This window comes from Rhinolophus hipposideros, assembly GCF_964194185.1.
Source record: "Rhinolophus hipposideros genome assembly, chromosome: 24".
Taxonomy (NCBI): domain Eukaryota; kingdom Metazoa; phylum Chordata; class Mammalia; order Chiroptera; family Rhinolophidae; genus Rhinolophus; species Rhinolophus hipposideros.
The window spans coordinates 5,617,266-5,638,284 of NC_138070.1; the positions used below are offsets into that span (position 1 = coordinate 5,617,266).

Sequence of the window (21,019 nt, forward strand, 5' to 3'; positions counted from 1 at the left end):
TGTAATAGCAAACCAACAACCTAGGGTGCTTGTGGGATTATGCAGATGTGTGGAAGATGTTTTGTAAACTGTGAAGTGCTGCCTGAGTCATTGCCATGGTGAAGTGATGCAGCCCAGAGGTCGCCATGCAGAAGGGTTTCATTGGGCCTGCCCAGCTGTCAAAAATATTTGAAATAATTGCTAATGAACAAAAGCTGATCGAGACAGCTCATTGAACGTCCTGGGTTTAGGGCTTCTCTCTCTCTTTTTATTTTTTATTTTTTAAGGAAGGTGCAGCTCACAGTGGCCTATTCGGGATGGAACCGGCAACCTTGGTGTTATTAGCACCACGCTCTGACCAAGTTAACCGGCCACCCCAAGGGCTTTTCTTGAGGAAAAAGAAAAAAAAAGGGACAATCAGGTAGTACAGGCCCAGATCCCTGCTTAGCAACAATTGGCTTGAGCTGCCAGTAGCTGTGGCCTCTCTAAGGGACATGTGTGCTCTGTTTTGGGCTTTTCTCATATTGGTTCTCACTGGAATGGAACTTGGAATTCTTGTTTTATATGTGACGAGGGGCTTTTAAAATAAGGAAATGTGGAGTATGCTCTTCTGTGTGGACTAAGATCATATCACATGTTTTGCAAGATTTGTTTAGGATGTCAACCCGAGGCAGGAATGAGGCCCCAGCCTGGGCCCGCGGGAGAGGACCCCATCCCTGGCCCTGCACCCAGGGTGGGGTTCGCTGACTCCTTCCTCCTCTCTCTGCAGGTGGCGCCGCTGCCGGATGGCAATGCCTCCGCGTGTCCTCGTTGGCTGAGATTGGCGCATGCACCATGTCATCATGCGTCTCTAGCCAGCCCAGCAGTGGCCGGGCCGCCCCCCAGGATGAGCTGGGGGGCGGGGGTGGCAGCAGCAGCGAAGGCCAGAAGCCGTGCGAGGCCCTACGGGGTCTCTCGTCCCTGAGCATCCGCCTGGGCATGGAGTCCTTCATTGTGGTCGCCGAGTGTGAGCCGGGTTGCGCTGGGGACCGCGGCCTGGCCCGGGACCCGCCCCTGGACACGGATGGTCCAGAGGTCGCCCTGGACGCCGGGTCCCAGGCCCGGCCCCACCTCTCCAGTCGCAAGCTGTCGCTACAGGAGCGGTCGCAGCTGGACGCGAACGGACGCTGCCTCCACTCGGTCCAGCCCTCGTCGCCCGTCGCCTCCCCTCAGTCCTCGCCGCGCCTGCCCCGGCGGCCCACGGTGGAGTCCCACCACGTCTCCATCACTGGTATGCAGGTGCGTGAGCAGGCGGGAGCTGGGCCGGGGGCTCCCCGTGTTAGGTGGGCCCTTTGGGAGGTGACCCCAGGAAACCGAGGTCAGGGAGGTGAGCACGAGGGAAGGGAAGTCAACGGAAGGGGGCAGTTATGGAGTGGGTTACCACTGTGGCCTACTGGGGCTCCATCTGTCTGGGAGAGACAGGTAGTACAGGTTGTCTTAGAGTTAGCCCACCTGAGGCGGAGGGAGTTGGAACTTTTCCACCAACTCCTGGCTGTCTCAGGTGAGGGCTGCTGGGGATGGGTGACTTGCCCTGATTGAGGGCAGGGCAGCTCTGGGACCAGAGAGAGCCTCTAGCAGAGAGATGCAGGTGCCTGCAGGTGGAAGTTGTGTGTATGTGGGGGGCTCTGAAATGGAGATGGCGGGTCACAGAGGCCTCACGGTCTAGCAGCAGGATTGACCCCTGTAGCCAAGTGTGTGCCTGCACCAGGCGCTGCGCTCAGCCCTGGGAGTGCATTTCTCACGTGATCCTTTCAGTAAGCTGGGAGGTAGATTAGAACCCAGACCCTGACCCGATTCACAGGGCCCTGCGTGATCTGCCCCTGCCCCTTCTCCCGCCCCGTCTCTGACATTTCTGCTGCCGGGTCACAGAGCTCCATCCATACCCACTTCCTTACATACCTCAGATACCCACGCTCATTCCCTCTTAGGCCTGTGTCTTTGCTGTCCCTCTCCTTGGAACCTCTCCCATCTTTGCAAGGTCACCTCCATCTGACGTCCACTTGTGAACTCAAAGGTCACCTCCTCCGAAAGGTCTCTCGACCTACCCTCTCCTAAGCAGCCCTGAGCCCCAGGCCCTGTCTGTCCTGACGCCCTGTTCATCACAACGCTCATCACCATCTGATTATCTTGTGTGTTTGTTTAGTTGCTTATCGCCCATCTCCCAGCGGCAATGTAAGCTCCGTAGGAATAACCTTGGCTACCACTGTGTCCCCAGCACCTTGCACTGTGCCTGCCCATAGTAGGAGCTGGAAAATATTTGTTGATGGAATGAATGAACTTATTTGGGAGAAGCCTGGAGTTGAGGCTCTCATGGTCGGAGGGGACTCTTGGAGGATGAATTAATTCAGCCCTGTGTGGGGGTTGGATTAGGAAGCAGTGAGATCCTTTAGGACAGCCCCCCACCCCCATCCCTCCAGGACTCAGGGAAATGAAAGCAAGACTGCAGAGAAACACTGGAAACAACCTAAAATGACTACCAGTGAGGGTAGGACTCTGTAAGCTGTGGACTGCTGGACAGCAGCTCATGTGTATACTATCTGTGTCTAGTGAAAGGAAGTCGAGAAATGATTTAGTGTGACACCATTTATGCCTCCCCATACTGCGTTCCAAAACAATACACTGGTGCCTGTATCCGTTCATTTACATAGAAAAGGCCTGGGAGTTTATACACCAGACTGATATCAAGGTTTGGGGAGGAGAGGATTACATTGGGGTGGGAGGTGCAAGGGAGATGTTGGGCTTATCTGCCGACAATTCGAAGGTCTCTATTTTGTTTGTTTTTTTTTTAATTGAAATTTATTGGAGTGACAATGGTCAACAAAACTACGAAGTTCTGTTTTCTGTCACGTTACTTTCCTGTTTTGCTTCTTGTATCATTTAGCATTTCCCCCTAACTATATTGAGGTATAATTGAAATAAAATAAACTGCACATATTTCAAGTGTATGATAGGATCAGTTTTGATGTATGTGTACATCTGTAAAACCATCTCCCCATTACAGACTTTTCCAGCACACCCAGCAATACGTCTGTCTCCCCACACACCCATTCCCAGGTACCCTGGCCTGCTTGTTATCATTATAGATTAGTTTGCAAGTTCTTGGATTTTATATAAGTGGAATCGTTTAGGACATACTCTTTTGTAGCTTAGCTTCTTTCACGGTAAAATGATTGAGATTTTTCCATATACTAGCAGTTCCTTTCTTTTTATTGCAAAATAGTACTCCATTGTTCAGATATGCCCCAGCTCGTTTATCCATTTACCCACTGATGGACATTTGGGTTGTTTCCAGTTTGACTTTTACAGATAAAGCTGTTAGGAACATTTATTTGTACATAAGTCTTTGCCTGGACACGTGTTTTCATTTCTCTTGGGTAAATACCTAGGAGTAGACTGACTGGGTCATATGGTAGGTGTTTGTTAAGAAACTGCCCACATGTTTTCCGAAGAGGCTGCACCAGTTTAGATATCCACCCGTGGTATATGAAGGTTCTACATGCCCTACCTTCTGACCACATCAAGGGTTTCAGTTAATCTCATGGGTGTGGTTTTAATTTGCATTTCCCCGTGATTCAGGATGTTAAGGACCTTTTCGTGTGCTCATTGATCATTTGTATCTTCTTTGGAGAAAGTCTGTTCAGATCTTTTGCCCATTTTTTTAATTAGGTTGTCTTCTTATTAACGAGTGGTAAGATTTATTTATTTATTTATAAAGATTTTATTGGGGAAGTGGAACAGGTCTTTTATTGGGGAACAGTGTGTACTTCCAGGACTTTTTTTTTCCCCCAAGTCAAGTTGTTGTCCTTTCAATCTTAGTTGTGGAGGGTGCCCCGTTCAGCTTCAAGTTGTCCTTTCAGTCTTAGTTGTGGAGTGCGCAGCTCAGCTCCAGGTCCAGTTGCCGTTTTCTAGTTGCAGGGGACACAGCCCACCATCCCTTGCGGGAGTCAAACCGGCAACCTTGTGGTTGAGAGGACGCGCTCCAACCAGCTGAGCCGTCTGGGAGGCAGCTCAGCGGCAGCTCAGCTCAAAGTGCCATGTTCAATCTTAGTTGCAGGGGCGCTGCCCACCCTCCCTTGCGGGACTCGAGGAATTGAACTGGCAACCTTGTGGTTGAGAGCCCACTGGCCCATGTGGGAATCGAACCGGCAGCCTTTGGAGTTAGGAGCACGGAGCTCCAACTGCCTGAGCCACCGGGCCCACCGGCCCCAAGATTTCTTTATATATTCTGGATACCAGTCCTTTGTCTGATACATGTGTCGCAAACAGTTTCTTTCAGTCTGTGGCTTGCCTTTCATTTTCTTAGTAGTGCAAAAGTTTTAATTTTGATGAAGTCATTTATCATTTGTTTCCTTTGATGTTTTGTACTTTTTTGTGTATTATCTAAGAAGCCTTTGTTTGTCTCAAGGTCACAGAGATTGTCTCTTATTGGATCACTTTATTGGATACAGGACAGCATAATCATGGATTACATGTTTAATTCAAAATTAACTTTTTATAAGTGGGGACAACCTTTTAAAAATGGGTATTAAAAGTGTGTACACTGTTTGATTACATTTTTACGACATACAAAACTGCTGTTAGAGTTTGGGACAGCGGTCCCCCTGGAGAGGGGCCAGTGACTAGACTTGCTTCCAGGGGAGCTGGGAATGTGTTCTTTCATGATTTGGGTCCTGGTTACAAGTGTTTGTTTCATTTGTGGAAATTCTATCTAGCTGCAAACTTACGATTCATGTCCTGTGTGTGTTTCTACTTACTTTCCAGGATTGTGTACAGCTGAATCAGTACACACTGAAGGATGAAATTGGAAAGGTAAGTATCCTAGGAGCCAGGCTGGTTTTCCACATGTAACGGGGGCTGGGGAGGGGAGCCCGCTAGAGCTAGGAGTGGGAGAGGAGTCTTTGAAGGCAAGGTTAGGGGGCGGAGTTTTGTGAATAATGGCCCATTTGTTTTGTTTTTACATCATAATATTAATGTATTTCTGCAGAAGGACAGAAAGCCTCCAGGTAAGTCCCATATCACTAGGATGATAGTTATATCCACCCCCATTAGTGTTGTTTTTTCCCCATAAGGTACTCCCACATCCATTTTTGCTTTTGTTTCAGCCGATGGTCAGTGCTTTGCCGGAGTCAAAGGCTTGCTTGCCAAGAGAGAACGAGAGAGTAATATCAGTGAGCACAGCATGCTAGGGCTAAGACAGAAGGGAGTGGTGTGGACTCCCCTGGAAATGAGTGCTTGTGAATGAAGCAGGCAGGGGACAGTAGAGAGAAGTGAGGTCTGTGGCAAACTGGAACATGGAAACGATTACGGTTCCATATGGTCAGATCTTCCGATTTTTCCAAAAGAGGTTGCGAATCTGGATTTTTATATCCAAGCTTTCCGCTTTTAAATGTTGGCGACTAATGCAAACGTTCTAAAAACTATAGATCCAGCGAAATACAATTGTAGGGCCGATTTGGCCCGTGGTCGGCCCGTTTGCAGCCTCTGTATGAGGGTCCTCATTTTGCAGACCATGACTCTGGATAGAATGTCATGGTCATCTCCCTTTATCCAGGGCTCCTATGGCGTGGTCAAGTTGGCCTACAATGAAAATGACAATACCTACTATGTGAGTACCCACACCCCCTCCCCGCTCCCATCCCTGTCCAAAGAAAATGACTTCTTTCCAGCACTCAGCTTCCTGGAAGGTTTTCTTAGTTGTTGTCTTATTTTATTCTTAGGTCACATTCATTTTGTGCATTTGGGAGGAAGTGGTATTCCCATTTTACAGGTGGGGAAATGAGTAAAGTGATGGCTGAGGAAGAATGAATGAATAAAGAAACTCAGCAAACATCTTATAGCCTTACTCTGGGCTACCAGTTCTACGTTCTCCTATTGAGAATCAGGCAGTAGTGAGCCAAATGGCCCTTAGAGCTGAGGCTTTGGAGTCAGTCCACTGTGGGTTCACATCCTGGCTCTCCCATGTGCCAACTCGTGACTTTGGGCAAGTGACCTAACTGTTGAACCTCAGTTTCCCCATGTGTGAAACAGCCAGTCATACCCTTCCCTGCCCATCACTCCAGCTTACTCGTGTCTTGACTCAGTGGCAGTGAGTTTCAAGGCTTGTGTTCTCCCAGCTGGGAGAGCTGACCTGGGCCCTCAGACGCACCCTCAGAGCTGGAGGGACTCCATAAGTCCAGCCTCCATGAAGCAAGTGGTTGCCTGACCTCCTCTGGTGACGAGTCGTTCACTACATTGTCCTAAAACTGCCAGAGGTCCAGGAGCTTTGGCAGGCCTAGGAGTGGCAGGAACTTTCCCTCCTCCCTCCTGCCTGCTCTAACTGGGATGTGGGGTCTTCTCTCCCACAGGCGATGAAGGTGCTGTCCAAAAAGAAGCTGATCCGACAGGCGGGTTTTCCAAGTAAGTTTGATGAGCCAGGTGGGACCTTGTTCTTCGATACAGGGGTTGGGGCAAGGCAGAGAAGATGCCACTGAATGGTGTCTCCTGCAGAGAATGCCCTGCTTGGCTAGATATCCCAAAGACAGTGCTGGGCTTCCTAGTGAGGTTTTTTAATTCATTTTCATTAAAAAAAACTATTTCTTAAAGTATTATAGGTTTCAAGTCAAACAAGCCATTGGAAAAAAACAGTTTGACAGTGCCTCAAAAAGTTAAATATGGAGTTATCACATGACTTAACAATTCTCTTCCTAGGTATATATACCTAAGAGAATTGAATTGAATATACCCAGGAGAAGAGAATTGAAAACACATGTTCACACTAAAGCTTATACACAAATGCACATAGCAGCATTATTCATGATAGCCAAAAGATGGAAACAGCCCAAGTGTCCATCAGTGGATGAATGGATAAACCAAAGCTGGTCTGTCCATCCAGTGGAATATTATTCAGCCATTAAAAAGGAATGAAGCACTGACATGCTACATGGATGAACCTTGAAATCATGATGCTAAATGAAGGAAGCCAGACACAAAAAGTCACATATGATTCTACTTATAGGAAATGTCCAGAATACATAAATCCATAGAGACAGCAGGTTAGAGGTTTCCAGGGGCTGGAGGTGAGAGGAATGGGGGAAGACTGCTAATAGGTATGGGGCTTTTTTGGGGGGACATGAAAATGTTCTGGATAAGAAAGTGGTGATGGTTGCATAACCTTGTGAATGTACTAAAAACCATTGTATTATCTACCTTTCAAAATGATGAATTTAAAACAAATACCATGAGGTATTTGAATTATATCTACCTAAAAAAGCAGTCAAAGAACAGGAGGGCTTACAATGGAGAACTACAGGTTCTCACTGTACTCCCCCCACTCCCTCCAGGCAGCCCCCACTTTTCACTCTTTTCGGAGCTGGTAATTACAGCACGTGACCAAATGATAGCCCTGCTGGTGAGCAGATCGGAAACTGTTGCAGCGTAGCTCCCTGCCGGCATTGCTGGGGGCCAAAAAAGAGAAAGTGGATAAGAAAAAAATGGAAACCCCATCCTGTCCCCAGGACCCTTGTGTATCCTGCGTAACTGAACGCCAAGATAGATATTTTGTGCCATTATTTCTTGATTGATCAATGTTGGACATCTACTTCTGACTTCCTCTGAAGACAGGAGGATTTTGTGTGCTTAAACCACTCCTTCCCTCCTTTTCCCAGCCAGGCAATGAAGTGATACCGTGATGTTTAGCTCCTCTGTTATTACTACACTTGTCACTTCCCTCCTCGTTTTGGCAGCTGTAGCAAGTGTCTCCTGACCCCTCCCTTTGTAGGAGGAGGCAGTTAGTGCCCCCGCTTCTTTGCCTAGAACTCCTCCCTCCTTTCATATCCCACTTCTGACACTTACACCTTTGCTCTTACTTTTCCAATGCTGATCACGTCTTCGTCCAGTTCTGTTAATCCCACTTAGATCCTCGCTTACATATGGTGTGTGACATCATACATGTTTTAACTGTGGGTCTTTCCATCATTGTGACCTTTGACTCACTCTCTGCAAGGCCAAGCAATGAACGGATTGCCTTTCTTTTTGGCATCGGTTTTTGTTTTTTGTCTCATTGACTCTTACTTAGTTTTCTATTTCTGACTTCATTTTATATCTCTGCTATATCCATGAGTTAAGGAGAAGGGAGTAATGTGTTCGTCCATCTTATGGAGTGGGAAAACTGATCCCCACACAGGAGAAGTGGTGGGCTAATGCTGAGATGTTGAGATTGCCAAGTCAGACCCCAGACTTCTTTTCCCCTTGGTGACCTCCTGACTCACTGTGACCTGGGGCATAGGATGGGAAGGAGGGGGTTAACAGAAGGCTGAGCAAGGGGACTGTGGTTCCAGCTTCACTGATTTTCAGCACAGATGAGACTGATGGGAAGGCTGTGTAAAGCCCCAGGAGGCATCAGCCACTCCAGCCCTCTGCAGGGGAAAGTCTCTTTACCCTGTTCCTGAGATGGTTTGTGTCTCCTTTAGGGCGCCCCCCACCCCGAGGCACCCGGCCAGCCCCAGGAGGCTGCATCCAGCCCAGGGGCCCCATTGAGCAGGTGTACCAGGAAATCGCCATCCTCAAGAAGCTGGACCACCCCAACGTGGTGAAGCTAGTGGAGGTGAGGTAGGGGGACCTGGACGGGGGAGGGAGGCTGATGGTGGGCGGGCTCTGGCTCTGTTATTACCCAAACGCCACACCATTGGTTTCTAGGGAGAACCACATGGCATCAGACAGCTGACTGCAGGACTGAGTGGTGGTTAATTGCTCCAGGCTCCTTCACTCCTGTTATTTCACTAATCCTCACCCCTCTCTAAGACTATTTATCACTCCTGTTTTACAGATGAAGGAATTGAGGCTCAGTGGGGTACCGAGGCTCGCCCTTCCCCCATTTCTGTCTCTTTGGAGCTGGGTTTTTTTTTAATGCACACGTATAGTTGTAGCACAAAAGCAGCCATACACATGTAAACAAATGGGTGTGACAGTGTTCTAATAAAACTTTATTTACAAAAACAGGTGGAGGGCTGGATCTGGTCTGTATGCTATGGTTTGCCAACCACCACTCTGGATCATCAGTTCTCATACTTTCTGGTTTCAGGACTCATTTATGCTCTTAAAATTTATTGAAGACCCCAAAGAGCTTATGTGGGTTACGTTTATTAATATTTGTCACTTTATAATTTAAAATGGAGAAATCTAAAAATTAGTGCATTTAAAACAATAATATTTATGTTAGCATAAGTGATATCTTTTTATGAAAAATAACTATTTTCTGAAACAAAAGATGTAGTGAGAAGAGTGGCGTAGTTTTACATTTTTGCGAAGTTTTGTCGTCGTTAATATCTGGCTTAATAGAAGATGGCTGGATTGTCATATCTGCTCCTGCATTCAGCCTGTTGTGACATCACATGTCATTGTGGTTTCTGGAAAACCACACTAGTAGAGAATGCAAGTGAAAAAGGCAAATATTATCTTAGTTTTAGAATGAACATAGTTTTGACCTTGTGGACCCTGAAAGCATCTTAGGGACTCCCCGAAGCCCTGGGACCGCATTTGGAGCACCTCCGGTCTAGATGACAAGAACTTGTAAAAACCCCTGTGTGATAAAGGACTTTATGGATACATGTGCAGAGTGCTCTAGGAGTAGGAAGTGGGAGCAGCCAGCTCGGCCTGAAGGAGCAGGGAAGGGCTTCTCAGGGGAAGTGATGTTTGAGATAGTCTGGTTGTTCCCAGATGGGAAAGATGGGGAAGGGCATCATCGGAAGGAATAGCATATGTAAAGGCCTGGGGGCCTCTTTTTGGGGGGTTTAGCCCCGCCTTTGGTAGGTGGGAGGGTTAGCAGCCACACTACCTGGGACCTATCAGGTGCAGAACTGTAGGTGTGCCAGCCTGGCACAGGGCAAGGCTTAGGGCTCCAGCTTGGCTGCTCCAGGTGTCTTCCTAGGATGCAGCCCTTTCTCAGGGCTCTTGTCCTGTGGCCCTTGGATAGCTGGGGAAGGTGCGTGTGATGCGGGAAGAGGCGGGAGGACCAGTCTAGCCAAAGGGCCTGCCTTTGTTTCTTCCCAAAGGAGAGATGTGGCTGCAGGCCATCACTGTCTCAACTCACAGATGCTTGAATGGGCACCTCAGAGGAAGCCCGAGGGCACTGGTTAGTGAGTGGCTCTCAGTCCTGGCAGGGTCTCCCTTCTCCCCGCTGCCCTGTGACATGTGGCTTCTCCACCCAATGAAGTTGTTTACCAGCCCGCTTGCTCATCAGACATTTTCTGAGCTCCTACTGTGTGCCTCAGCCTGTACAGGGCACCATGGAAGCAACTGACGTGGATACAGCCTGGTGCCTGCCCTTTGGAGAGAAGGAGAAAGATAGAAATAGTGCTAAGATGGAAGCAGGAGGGTCATGAGAGAAGAAAGCCAGAGAGAGGAAGTGCTGTGGCAGTTCCAGGCCAGGAGACATCATTTCCTGCTGGTGGTGGGGGTGGGATGGGGACAGGATTTGAATTTTCACTGTGTGGACCAGTTGTTTTCTCCTAGGCGACAGGTGGGATTTTTATTCAAGCTGAGACATTTCCCAGAGAGGAATTTTCCCCTTCCCTTTTGTAACTTCCTTTCTGAGTGTTTTGGACCCTTGCGGGTTGGGCTAGAAGGTGCTGCTTTTCCAGATGGCCATTTGGATCTCACATTTGGTTTTTTTCCGGTGCCCTGCATCTTAACTAGGAAAAACAGTGGAAAGCACAGCCCTCCCGGTAGCCAACGCAGTCGTGTGGCTCCTGCTTCCTGTCTGCTCATGTCTTTTCTCTCCCTTTTCTCTCCCTGCTCCATGTCTCCGGCCTGTTCCTCGTGGCTGTGCCAACAGGTTCTGGATGACCCCACTGAGGACCATCTGTACATGGGTAAGACTCGTGCCCTTGCCTTCTGCCATCCCTGCTCAGGCAGCTGTGCCTGCCAGAGCCCAGGGGTCCTCTCGAGGCAGCCCCGCCGCCAGGCATCTCCCACCCAGGACAGCTTTTTCTTTCCTGCTCTAGCTAGGCCCCACAGTGAGCCCACAGAAGGCTGCACCCCTGATTCGAAGGAGGAGGTAGAAGGGAGTTCTTGCTGGGACTTCCTTTATCTAGATGTTCTAGTCATTCATTTGCAGATATGTATTGAGCATCTGCTCTGTGCTGGGCGCTTTTCTAGGCCCTAAGGATGCAGTGATCCGTATGAACGATAAGGCCCTGCTCTTGTGAAGCTGACAGGCTAGTTGGGGAAGACACATAGTCAACAACTAAACAAACCAGATAACTTCAGGTAGATGCTCTGAGGAGGGTTAAGTAGGGTGGTGTGAGAGAGAGAGAGATGGAGGGACCACTTCTGATAGGAGGTGACCATTCAGCGCCTGAATGTCAAGGACACAATCCTGTAACATCCACGGAAGAGTATTTCAGGCAGAGGGAATGGCAGGCACAAAAGTCCTGAGGCTGGTGGGAGCTTACTGTGTTTGAGAAAAATGTGGCTGGGTCAGGTAGAGTAAACCAGAGAGGAGGATGGAGGGTCCGGGAGGCCATGGTGGGGCATTTGGAGCCCTGAGGGACCATCAAAGGGTCTGGGCACCGCACACGGAAATGCAACGACTCGGGCATGACCTCAGAGACCTCATTTTAAAAAAATGGTGAGGACATGGGGCAGCCCTCAGTCAGATCTCAGCATAAGTGCTGATGAAGGAAGGGAGGGCAAAGTTAATTCAAAACTGCACAGCAGACTGTTGGACCCAGGAATGAGTGATTGACTGGTCACACGTCCTCGTAATGTGTGGCTTGGGTGGGCACTCGGTGGAGTCTGTGCATTTTGCACAGGCACAGATGACAGCCAGGAGGGGGATCAAAGAGATGAGGGAGGTGGCATGGCCAAGCCCAGCCTGGAATCCAGAATCTCCTGAATGAGCACGGGGACGATCCTTTGCTCCATAAGGAGTGACGGATCATAAAGTCATGAACGTGGCTTGAAAATAAATCTCCGAGTTCAACTTCCCCTAAAGTCATTGCTATGGTTCGTTTCCAAGGACACTTTTGTTGCTTAGGACATTTTACTTTCCATTTGTCTCCCTGGGTTTTTATTATGAAAAACATTACACCTACAGAAAAGTTGAAAGAATAGTATAATGAATACCTGTATCCCTACCACCCAGCTTCATGTTAGTATCTCCTTGTCATTTGCTTCATCTGTCTAGCCACCCACCCATCCATTGCTCTGTATTTTTTTGCTGAACAGTCCAAAAGTAAAGTAGAAGTTTACACCGGTTCCCTGAGAGCATCTAGTGTGAATTCCATATTCAAATTTAAATCTTCCTCAACAAACAATTTAGAAGCAACACAGTAAATAACATTAGATATGTTAACTTCAAAAAAACTATGAAGGAAACATAAAAATGTGAACAATACAGAATTGCGATATTTCTCCAAATGTGGTACTGTCACCACTTGAAATACATGAGATGATTTTAGGGGGCATATGACAGACATTTAAAACAATTTTTAGATTTAATTTACCATTATATAAGAAAAACTATAACCTGCACACTACAAGCATGATTTCATGGATATCATTACACAGGGTAAGACTAAGAATTTTAAAATGGAGTCAATTTAAAGAAAAATACCAAACAAATAATAGTTTACATGGTATATAGGTACGGCCAGATTATGAACATTGTAGGCAAATGAGTGAAGTCTGGGGAAATACAGCAGAAATCACAAAATGTAACAACAGATAGTTTTTGACTCAGAATGTACCTCCAGCCTAATGCGCCCACTTAGGACCCCATACCTGACCCTGCATAGCTTTGGGCTGTTTCTAAGGAGGTTGTTTATTCATTCAACAAACATTATAGTTTGTCAGACCCGGTTCCAGGTTCCTTAGGGAATAAAACTCAAAACTCTCTGCCCTTGAGGTAGTTTATTGCTCTAGTGAGGACAGACGGACACACAGGATGTAAGCTTTATGCATTGCTTCGAAACTGTCAACACCATGGAGAAAAGCAAACCTGAGCAGGGTCAGGGGAGCCAGGAGTCTGGGTTGGGTACTGGCTCCTTGAGATGTCTCACTGAGGTGACATTTGTGCAGGATAGTGGGGACCAGGTGGCAGAAGACATTTTATACCATTGTAAGACCTTGCCTTGTAATTAACTCTGGGCGAGAAGGGAGCCATCGGAGGGTCTGAGCAGAGGAGTCCAATGAATACAAAAAGAACATGACCCAAGTTCTAAAGAGGAGTTTTGTAAGTCTGAACCAGGCAGCCTCCTGGACAGAAATTTCACCTCTTGAGGCACCAGTGTGACAAGGAGCCATGCTGACCTTTGGCATTTGATTCTGGTGGTTTGGGGAATTTTTCCAGGGTAGCACGCGAGGCCCATAGCAAGTCCCAGCAAAGGTCCCACCGCTGCGGATCTGACCATCAAAGGGTGGAGAACACGATCACTATTTCTAGAGGTTAAAAACTTCCCGCCCGCTGCTCAGTCCCAAGCGTGGTTATGCTGTTAGTGATTGAAAATAGACCTGTTTCAGCAGGCCGGCTTCCTCCATGCCAGCTGACTTATGGTCAGTTGGGTGGCTGGGTGGGTGGGAAGGAGGCGCAGAAATTCATGAAGCAGCTCTTGAAAGCTGACACTCACATACCCAAGGTGTGATAGGCCAGAGCTGAGGGCCCAGCGCTCCTGTCCGTGAAAGCTTTAGTTTGCTTTTGGCCGCAGCCCGAAGCCACCGTGGGGCTGCCCTCTGGCAGGTGTGCCCAGTGCTGGTTGTTGAACCTGAAGGCGGAGGAGCCCTGGGCAGTCAAGTTCCTTTTCCGGTTAGAACCTGTAAGCCTGTCTTTTGTCTGAGGAGCTGGCTCTTTCCCTTTGGCTACCTCAGCCCTCGGAGACCTTTGATAAACCCTTTGCTTTCTTCCATGCACTCACGGCAATGTGGGCCGATGATTCCAGAATAACTCCAGTCATTCTCTCCTGGATGGCAAAATCTACCGTGCTATTCACTTTCCAAAGTACAGCTTCTTATTCCTAGTTACGAGTATGTTTGTCCAAGCAGAACAAAATTAAAATATTAGGTTGGTGCAAAAGTAATTGTGGTTTTTGCAATTTTTAGCCTTTAAAACCGCAATTACTTTTGCCTCAATCTAATAGCTATGCCACATGACCCAGCAATTCCACTCCTACATATATACTCAAAAGAATTGAAAACGGGGGCCAGTGGCTCAGGCGGTTAGAGCTCCGTGCTCCTAACTCTGAAGGCTGCCGGTTCGATTCCCGCATGGGCCAGTGCGCTCTGAACCACAAGGTTGCCAGTTCAATTCCTGGAGTCCCGCAAGGGATGGTGGGCTCCTCCCCCTGCAACTAAGATTGAACATGGCACCTTGAGCTGAGCTGCCGCTGAGCTCCCGGATGGTTCAGTTGGTTGGAGCGCATCCTCTCAACCACAAGGTTGCCCGTTCGACTCCCGCAAGGGATGGTGGGCTGCGCCCCCTGCAACTAGCAACAGCAACTGGACCTGGAGCTGAGCTGCGCCCTCCACAACTAAGACTGAAAGGACAACAACTTGACTTGGGGAAAAAAAAAGTCCTGGAAGTACACACTGTTCCCCAATAAAGTCCTGTTCCCTTCAAAAAAAAAGAATTGAAAACATAACCATGCAAATACTTGTACATAAATGGTTCACAGCAGCATTGTTCACAATAGCTGGAAACAACCCAAATATCCATCAACTGATGAGTGGATGAACCTTGAAAACATTGCACTGAGTGAAAAAGCCAGTCACAGAAGGTCACATATTGTCTGGCTCCGTATATATGAAATGTCCAGACTAGGCAAATCCATAGAGACAGAAAGATTAGTAATTGCCAAGGGCTGGGGGGTCGTGGGGAGATAGGAAATGACTGCTAATGGGTACAGGGTTTAATTTTGGGTGATGAAAATGTGCAGCTTCCTATTCCTAGTTACGAGTATGTTTGTCTAAGCAGAACAAAATTAAATGACCATGCCATATGACTCAGCAGTTCTACTCCTAGGTATATACTAGACAGAAGTGATGGTTTTACAACATTGTGAATACGAAAAACCACTGAATTCTATACTTTAGTGACATTTTATATTTTGAAAAATTCACCTCCAGTTTTTAAAATGCAAAAAAAAGCACTCCAAAACAAACAAACTCAACCACAAAAACACTGCATTTCCTGAACACTTGATCTAGTATGCGATGAGGGTGGTTGTCTGTTGTATGCACAGGGCTGGGAGGAAGCTGACGTGGTAGGAGACATTTGTGTGTCATGTGTGAATGGGAGTCAGGAAGAGCTGTGTCTAGGAGGAACAGGAGGAGCTGGCCTTTGAGCTGGTGGGGAAATCCTTAGCCCCACCACTAGCGCCAAGTCTTGCTTTGGATTGATTGAGAGTCGGGAAAGGGTCCGAGGGCCAGCAGACCACGGAATGGTGAGGAGTTGGAAAAATATTGTTGAACCGTTCTTGGTCTGTAGCCTGACGCAGCCTGGCAACTTGGAGAACTAGGGAGGGATTGTTGAAACCTGCTCAGGCTGTTTCTTGAATCGGAACTTTCCTAGGGTTCTGAAGACTCTTCGGGCTACTTCTCTGTGCCTGAGTCAGCCGATGTTTGGGTTGTGTCCCCTTAGATGTTTGGGTTGTGTCCCCTTACACCTGCCATAGTTTAGCATCAGTCTTATCCCTGGAACCCTGAGGTAGGAGTGAAGAAATGAGAGGGGCCCATGAGCTGTCCCCACCTGTGTCCTGTCTCCCTGCTTTGTTTTCTCTGGCTGTTGTGAGGACTAGAAGTCCAGCCAGGCTGGGGTCGCAGGAACATCAGGAATCTCTGACCCCTAGCCTCCTGATGGAAACTTAGAACAGCAGGATTTAGAGCGGCTTTGGTTTGGTAGACTGTTCCTCTCTCCAGTCCAATATTAGTTTGGGAGTTGGGGATGAGCGGGAGGGAGATAGATTTCCAATTACCCAGTGTAACAATTCACCCCTTCTCTTCCCTACAGTGTTTGAACTGGTCAACCAGGGGTGAGTATCCCCATGCCCGGTGGGTGTGATGCCTGGTGCTCCTTGGGCTACAAAGCTGAGCAAGGCGGTGCTGGGCTCTGCTGTGAGAGGGAGCCACGGCCGGGGCCTCTGGTTTGCTTCTCATGCGTGTGTCAACCTTTCAGGCCTGTGATGGAAGTGCCCACCCTCAAACCGCTCTCCGAAGATCAGGCCCGTTTCTACTTCCAGGATCTGATCAAAGGCATTGAGTATTGTAAGTGGGGTCTGGGGGAGGAGTCTCTCCCAGAGGTGGTTGTCGTTCCCAGGTAGTGGGTGGAAAGTGGGAAGTTTCTTTTTTCACTTTTGGAGCATAAGGAGGTGGGTGGGAAACAGAATCGTCTGAGAGGCAGTCACGAGCAGCTGCAGAGAGCCCTCTGTGGCCATGGCCCGGCAGCAGGAACCTTCCTTCTGCCACACAGGAAAATGAAGAGCAATGCCAGTAGGGACTGTTTACCCAGCGCTTTCTGTGTGTACCAGGCATTGTTAGGGGCTCTACCCCCATCGTCCCTTATTCCTAACAGCCCTGGGACGGGGATCCTGCTACTCTCCTGGAACCGTAGTTTCCTCATCTCTAAAATGGTACTAAAGTGTCTCTCACCAGGCCTGAAATCAGCCAGTACACACAACGTGTCCTTTGTGCTTCTGGTTGTTAAACATTTTGACTCTTACCCTTGCCTGTCCCATAGGATTGTTGGGGGATTTAAACGGGGTAAATGGGAAGCACTTACAGGGCTAGGCCCCAGACTGAGCACTCACCTCAGGGAGCTGCTGCTCCTCTTACCTGTGTCATCATCTCCTCCCCCGTCATCCTCCTTATCACCACCACAAAAATGCAGTGGGAGCTTCCAGACCGTAGGACTGCCCTCTCTCATGGGCTGACAGTTAGCCAAGTCCCCAATCGTGCTTTATGGTTCACACTTCAAATCGACCTGCTCTGTCATTATTGGTTGGGTGAACAGGTTGAGTGTTGGCATTGGTAAATGAAAATATGTTTGAATTCCTAAGGCTTCTAGCCAAGAGTCAAGCTCCACAAAAACGCTCTATGCTCGGTCACTGGCGACTTAGACTATAGCAGGCAGTTCCTAATCACTATTGGCAGTTTGTGTTTCACTCCTCATTTCAGAGGACGGAGAATGTCCTTAAAGACACTCTTTCTCCCTTATCTTTCAGAGCTGTGAGTGTCCAGCAGGGCTGGGAAGGGGAGGCTGGGAAGGGCCTGGGGCTGTGGGAGAATAGAGGGGTCCCTGCCTGTGTCTTGGGCAGTGTGGGCCACCTGGAGCTCCTCACGTGGTTTTTCTGCCCCCTGTCTCCCATCCTGTGTGGACCCCGTCCCTAGTACACTACCAGAAGATCATCCACCGGGACATCAAACCTTCCAATCTGCTGGTCGGAGAAGATGGGCACATCAAGATTGCTGATTTTGGCGTGAGCAATGAGTTCAAGGGCAGCGATGCACTCCTCTCTAACACTGTGGGCACGCCCGCCTTCATGGCGCCCGAGTCGCTCTCAGAAACCCGGAAAATCTTCTCTGGGAAGGTAGGTTTGGACCTGCCTGAGATGCTGAGTACTTCCTGTGTTAGGGTTTTCTCAGTTGTAAGTGCAAAAATCCAACTCAGACTGGCTTAAACAGTGAATCCATTAAATCATGTAGATGATGGGATATATTTGGCTTGGGGATTGGCTAGCTACCGAGATTCAGATAGGAATCTGTCTCTTCATCTCTTAGGTCTGTTCTCATGAATTGATTTCCTCCCCTGGTGGGTTGGTCTCTTCAGCTCCAGTCTATTTTCTATCATTTTACCAACCTCAGTAGAGAGACCATTCCTCTTCCTGAAGAGCTCTAGCACAAATCCTGGAATTGGCTCTGATTGGCCCAGCATGGGTCAGGTGCCCACTTTTGAACCAATTACTGTGGCTGGGAGAAATGGTATTCTCCTTGGTCAGGCATGGGGTATGTGCTGACCCAGAGGCTAGGGGCAGGATTAGCCTCATGGACTGAGAGTCAAGGAGAGGTAGTTCCCCAAAGGCAAGCTGGAGGAATTGGATGCTAGACAGGCAAAAGTAGTAGTCACCGTTCACCGCCCCTTATGCCCTCACACGAAGCTCTTTTTTTTCCTTGCAGGCCTTGGATGTCTGGGCCATGGGAGTTACGCTGTACTGCTTTGTGTTTGGCCAGGTAACAGGGTGAGGGTGTCCTGCTTGCTGAGTGTGGCTGGGTGGCCCCCTTGGATTAATAGTTACCTTTGCAGGGGAGATAGCACTTATTCATTAAAAGTTACATAATTTTATTTCCACAGTTAGATCTGAATATGAAAAAGGATGCCTTCCCAAATGTGCATATCTGTATATGATAGTCGCATCTGTTAAAACAGAAGGATTGGCAGAGGCTCTACAAGTTGTAAATAGTTGACAGAGCAAGGGCAGCAAACGTGTCATTTGGCCACTCCTAAACCCAAGACAGACATCACTAGTCAATAACTGCACTCTTTCCTCCTGAGCCTGACACTGCTTTGATATTCTTCTCAACAGTGTCCCTAGAAGCTGTTATTGGAGGGTAGAATCGGAATGGAAGTTAAAATCCATTTAGCTTTATTGATTTAGGGTGTGCTGGTTTGTCTTTTTTTTTCGGTCATTCTTTTGTTGTTGTTTTTATGTTATTGATATTTAGGGCCTTCTCTTCTTAACTCTGAAGTTCAGATTAACTATGAGCAGTAAAATTGTGGAGTTTTCCTTTTCATGAGGTTGTGTTCCTGTTGAGAAAGCTTAAGAAACTTGTCCTGTGAGGATGTAAAGGAGTTTGTAATCTTCTCCCCCCAAAATTTGATTAGAAAATTTTCAATCACATAGCAAAGTAAAAGGGTTGTACAGTAAACACCCATGCCGCTGCTACCTGGATTCTACCGTAAACATTTTATTGTACTTGCTTTATCACATGCTTATCCATCCTCAATCTTATTTTTTTACACATTTCAGGGGAACTTACCAACATCTCTATACTTCTTCCAAATGCTTCAGAGTGCAATCATTAGCTAAAGCTCACTATTTGTTTGTGGTTCTCTTTTTTTTCTTTTGTGGTAAAATTGACATATAATGAAATGTACAGACAGATCTTAAGCGTACCATTTAATGAGTTCTGTCAAATGGGTATACTTGTGTAATGTAAACTATCTCAAGTTACTACTCTTAATGAAATAATTTTCCTTGGACAAGACTGGGCCAGGTCACTTTCTGAGATTTTTCCCAGCCTTCTAAGCACCCCACATAAAGGTTTCTCTTTTCTACACAATACCTGAGCTCTTCCTGGTTGAGGCCCTACGCTGGGTGAGAGCGTTGATTTGTCACCCAGGATGTGGTGCGTGAATGAGCTGCAGATTCAGCCTCGGCGAGGCTTAAATCCCAAGTTTGTACATTCTGGGACACATCACCTCTCTCAGTTCTTGTTTTTCTTTTCTGTAAAATGAGAATAATACTTATGGGTTCTGAGAGGATCGACAGAAATAATTCAAGCACTCATTAATTCCTCAGGTAATTATTGAGCCTCCACTTTATTCCCAGGCACTGGGATGTTTCTGAATACTGGAGAGTCTGCAGTGAGCAAGACAGACAAAAATCCTGGCCCTCTTGGAGCGGACGTGCCAGTGCAGGAGTTAAACAATAAACAAATACATATGCAATATAATAGCAGGGATAGGTGCTATGATGAGAAGTCACGTGGCAGTGGCAGTGGGTGGGCATGTCTGTTTCAGACGAGCTCAGGAAGGCCTCCCTGAGAAGGTGAGCTTTGATAGACACCTGAATGATGGGAGAAAACAAGCCAGGCAGATGTTGGTGGGAAGAACACTCCAGGTAGAGGGAACAGCCAATGAAACGTTGGTCATGAGAAACCTCAGTACAGGGCCTGGCCCAGGCTAAGCCCTTGTAAATCTCTGTTGCTGTGACTCAGGTTTCCAGGCGGGAATTCCTGCCCGTTCTCAGGAATTTTTTTCGCTTTCCCGTTCCCGAATCCTGAGGAAAGTTGGTCAAGAAATCGGGAAAATCGGCTCCTTGAACCCAGGTGGTTGGTAGTAATGGCCGTCACTTTGTGGAAAAGACTCATTGTGGAGAACAGAAACCAGTTTATATCTCCGGATTCGGGAACGGGAAAGCAAAAAACAATCCTGAGAACGGGAGGGAGTGCCCACCTGGAACCCCTAGCTGTGGTATCTTTTGTATTGTTCTAGCTATTATTATTGTTCACCTGGCAGGTGGATGAAGAAGAGTGTTTGCTTTTGTATAAATAGGCAAATTAAATCACAGCTGCTGAGGAAAGCCATGATGTGGTGGAAAGGGCTCTAGCCCTTCTAGAAGGACATTCCTAGTCCTTCTAGAACTTTGGGGGGGAGGGGAACTGCTCCCTCCCTGGACCAGGCCACTACTGGACTGCTTATTTCTCTGCTGTAACCCATGTGAAATGATGCCAGCACCGGGGGGCCTTTACAGGACAGGCATGCCAGCCATTGACAGCGGCTCTTACCTCTCTTTGCAGTGCCCGTTCATGGACGAGCGGATCATGTGTTTACATAGTAAGATCAAGAGTCAGGCCCTGGAATTTCCAGACCAGTGAGTATGACCTGGCTATTCTGAGCCACCTCCCTCTCCGAGCCCTTGGTGGTCCTGCGTCTCCCACTCCTGATGCGTCTCCCACCCCCAGGCCTGACATAGCTGAGGACTTGAAGGACCTGATTACCCGCATGTTGGACAAGAACCCCGAGTCGAGGATTGTGGTGCCGGAGATCAAGGTAGCTGGGGGCCTCCACTGCCCCGTGGGGCGTGTGCTGGGGGCTTGGCCTGTGTCCTCTGCTTGGAATTGTTTGGCTCAACCCTGTCTTGGCCAGGCTCCTTGCCCCATGTTCACAGTGCCACATGCTCCTTGGCACCACTGCTCTCCCATGCCCTGGGGCCTCTAGGCTGTTGGGGGCTGGTGAGGGTGCGGAGGAAGATTT

At 48.1% G+C, this 21,019-nt stretch overlaps 1 protein-coding gene across 5 annotated transcripts in view; it reads left to right on the forward strand.

Annotated features, from left to right (window-relative positions):
* CAMKK2 (calcium/calmodulin dependent protein kinase kinase 2) overlaps positions 1-21,019 on the forward strand; it is a 46,986-nt gene that overhangs the window by 14,125 nt on the left and 11,842 nt on the right. For all 5 annotated transcript variants that reach the window (XM_081036757.1, XM_081036754.1, XM_081036755.1 and 2 more), the window contains exons 2-13: positions 749-1,257; positions 4,780-4,827; positions 5,570-5,623; positions 6,363-6,414; positions 8,466-8,599; positions 10,829-10,865; positions 15,998-16,019; positions 16,163-16,251; positions 17,374-17,573; positions 18,160-18,213; positions 20,563-20,636; positions 20,728-20,815. In XM_081036757.1, the coding sequence (XP_080892883.1) occupies positions 814-1,257; positions 4,780-4,827; positions 5,570-5,623; positions 6,363-6,414; positions 8,466-8,599; positions 10,829-10,865; positions 15,998-16,019; positions 16,163-16,251; positions 17,374-17,573; positions 18,160-18,213; positions 20,563-20,636; positions 20,728-20,815 (1,296 nt within the window). In that variant the 5' untranslated portion in view covers positions 749-813. The remainder of the gene's footprint in view (positions 1-748; positions 1,258-4,779; positions 4,828-5,569; positions 5,624-6,362; positions 6,415-8,465; positions 8,600-10,828; positions 10,866-15,997; positions 16,020-16,162; positions 16,252-17,373; positions 17,574-18,159; positions 18,214-20,562; positions 20,637-20,727; positions 20,816-21,019) is intronic.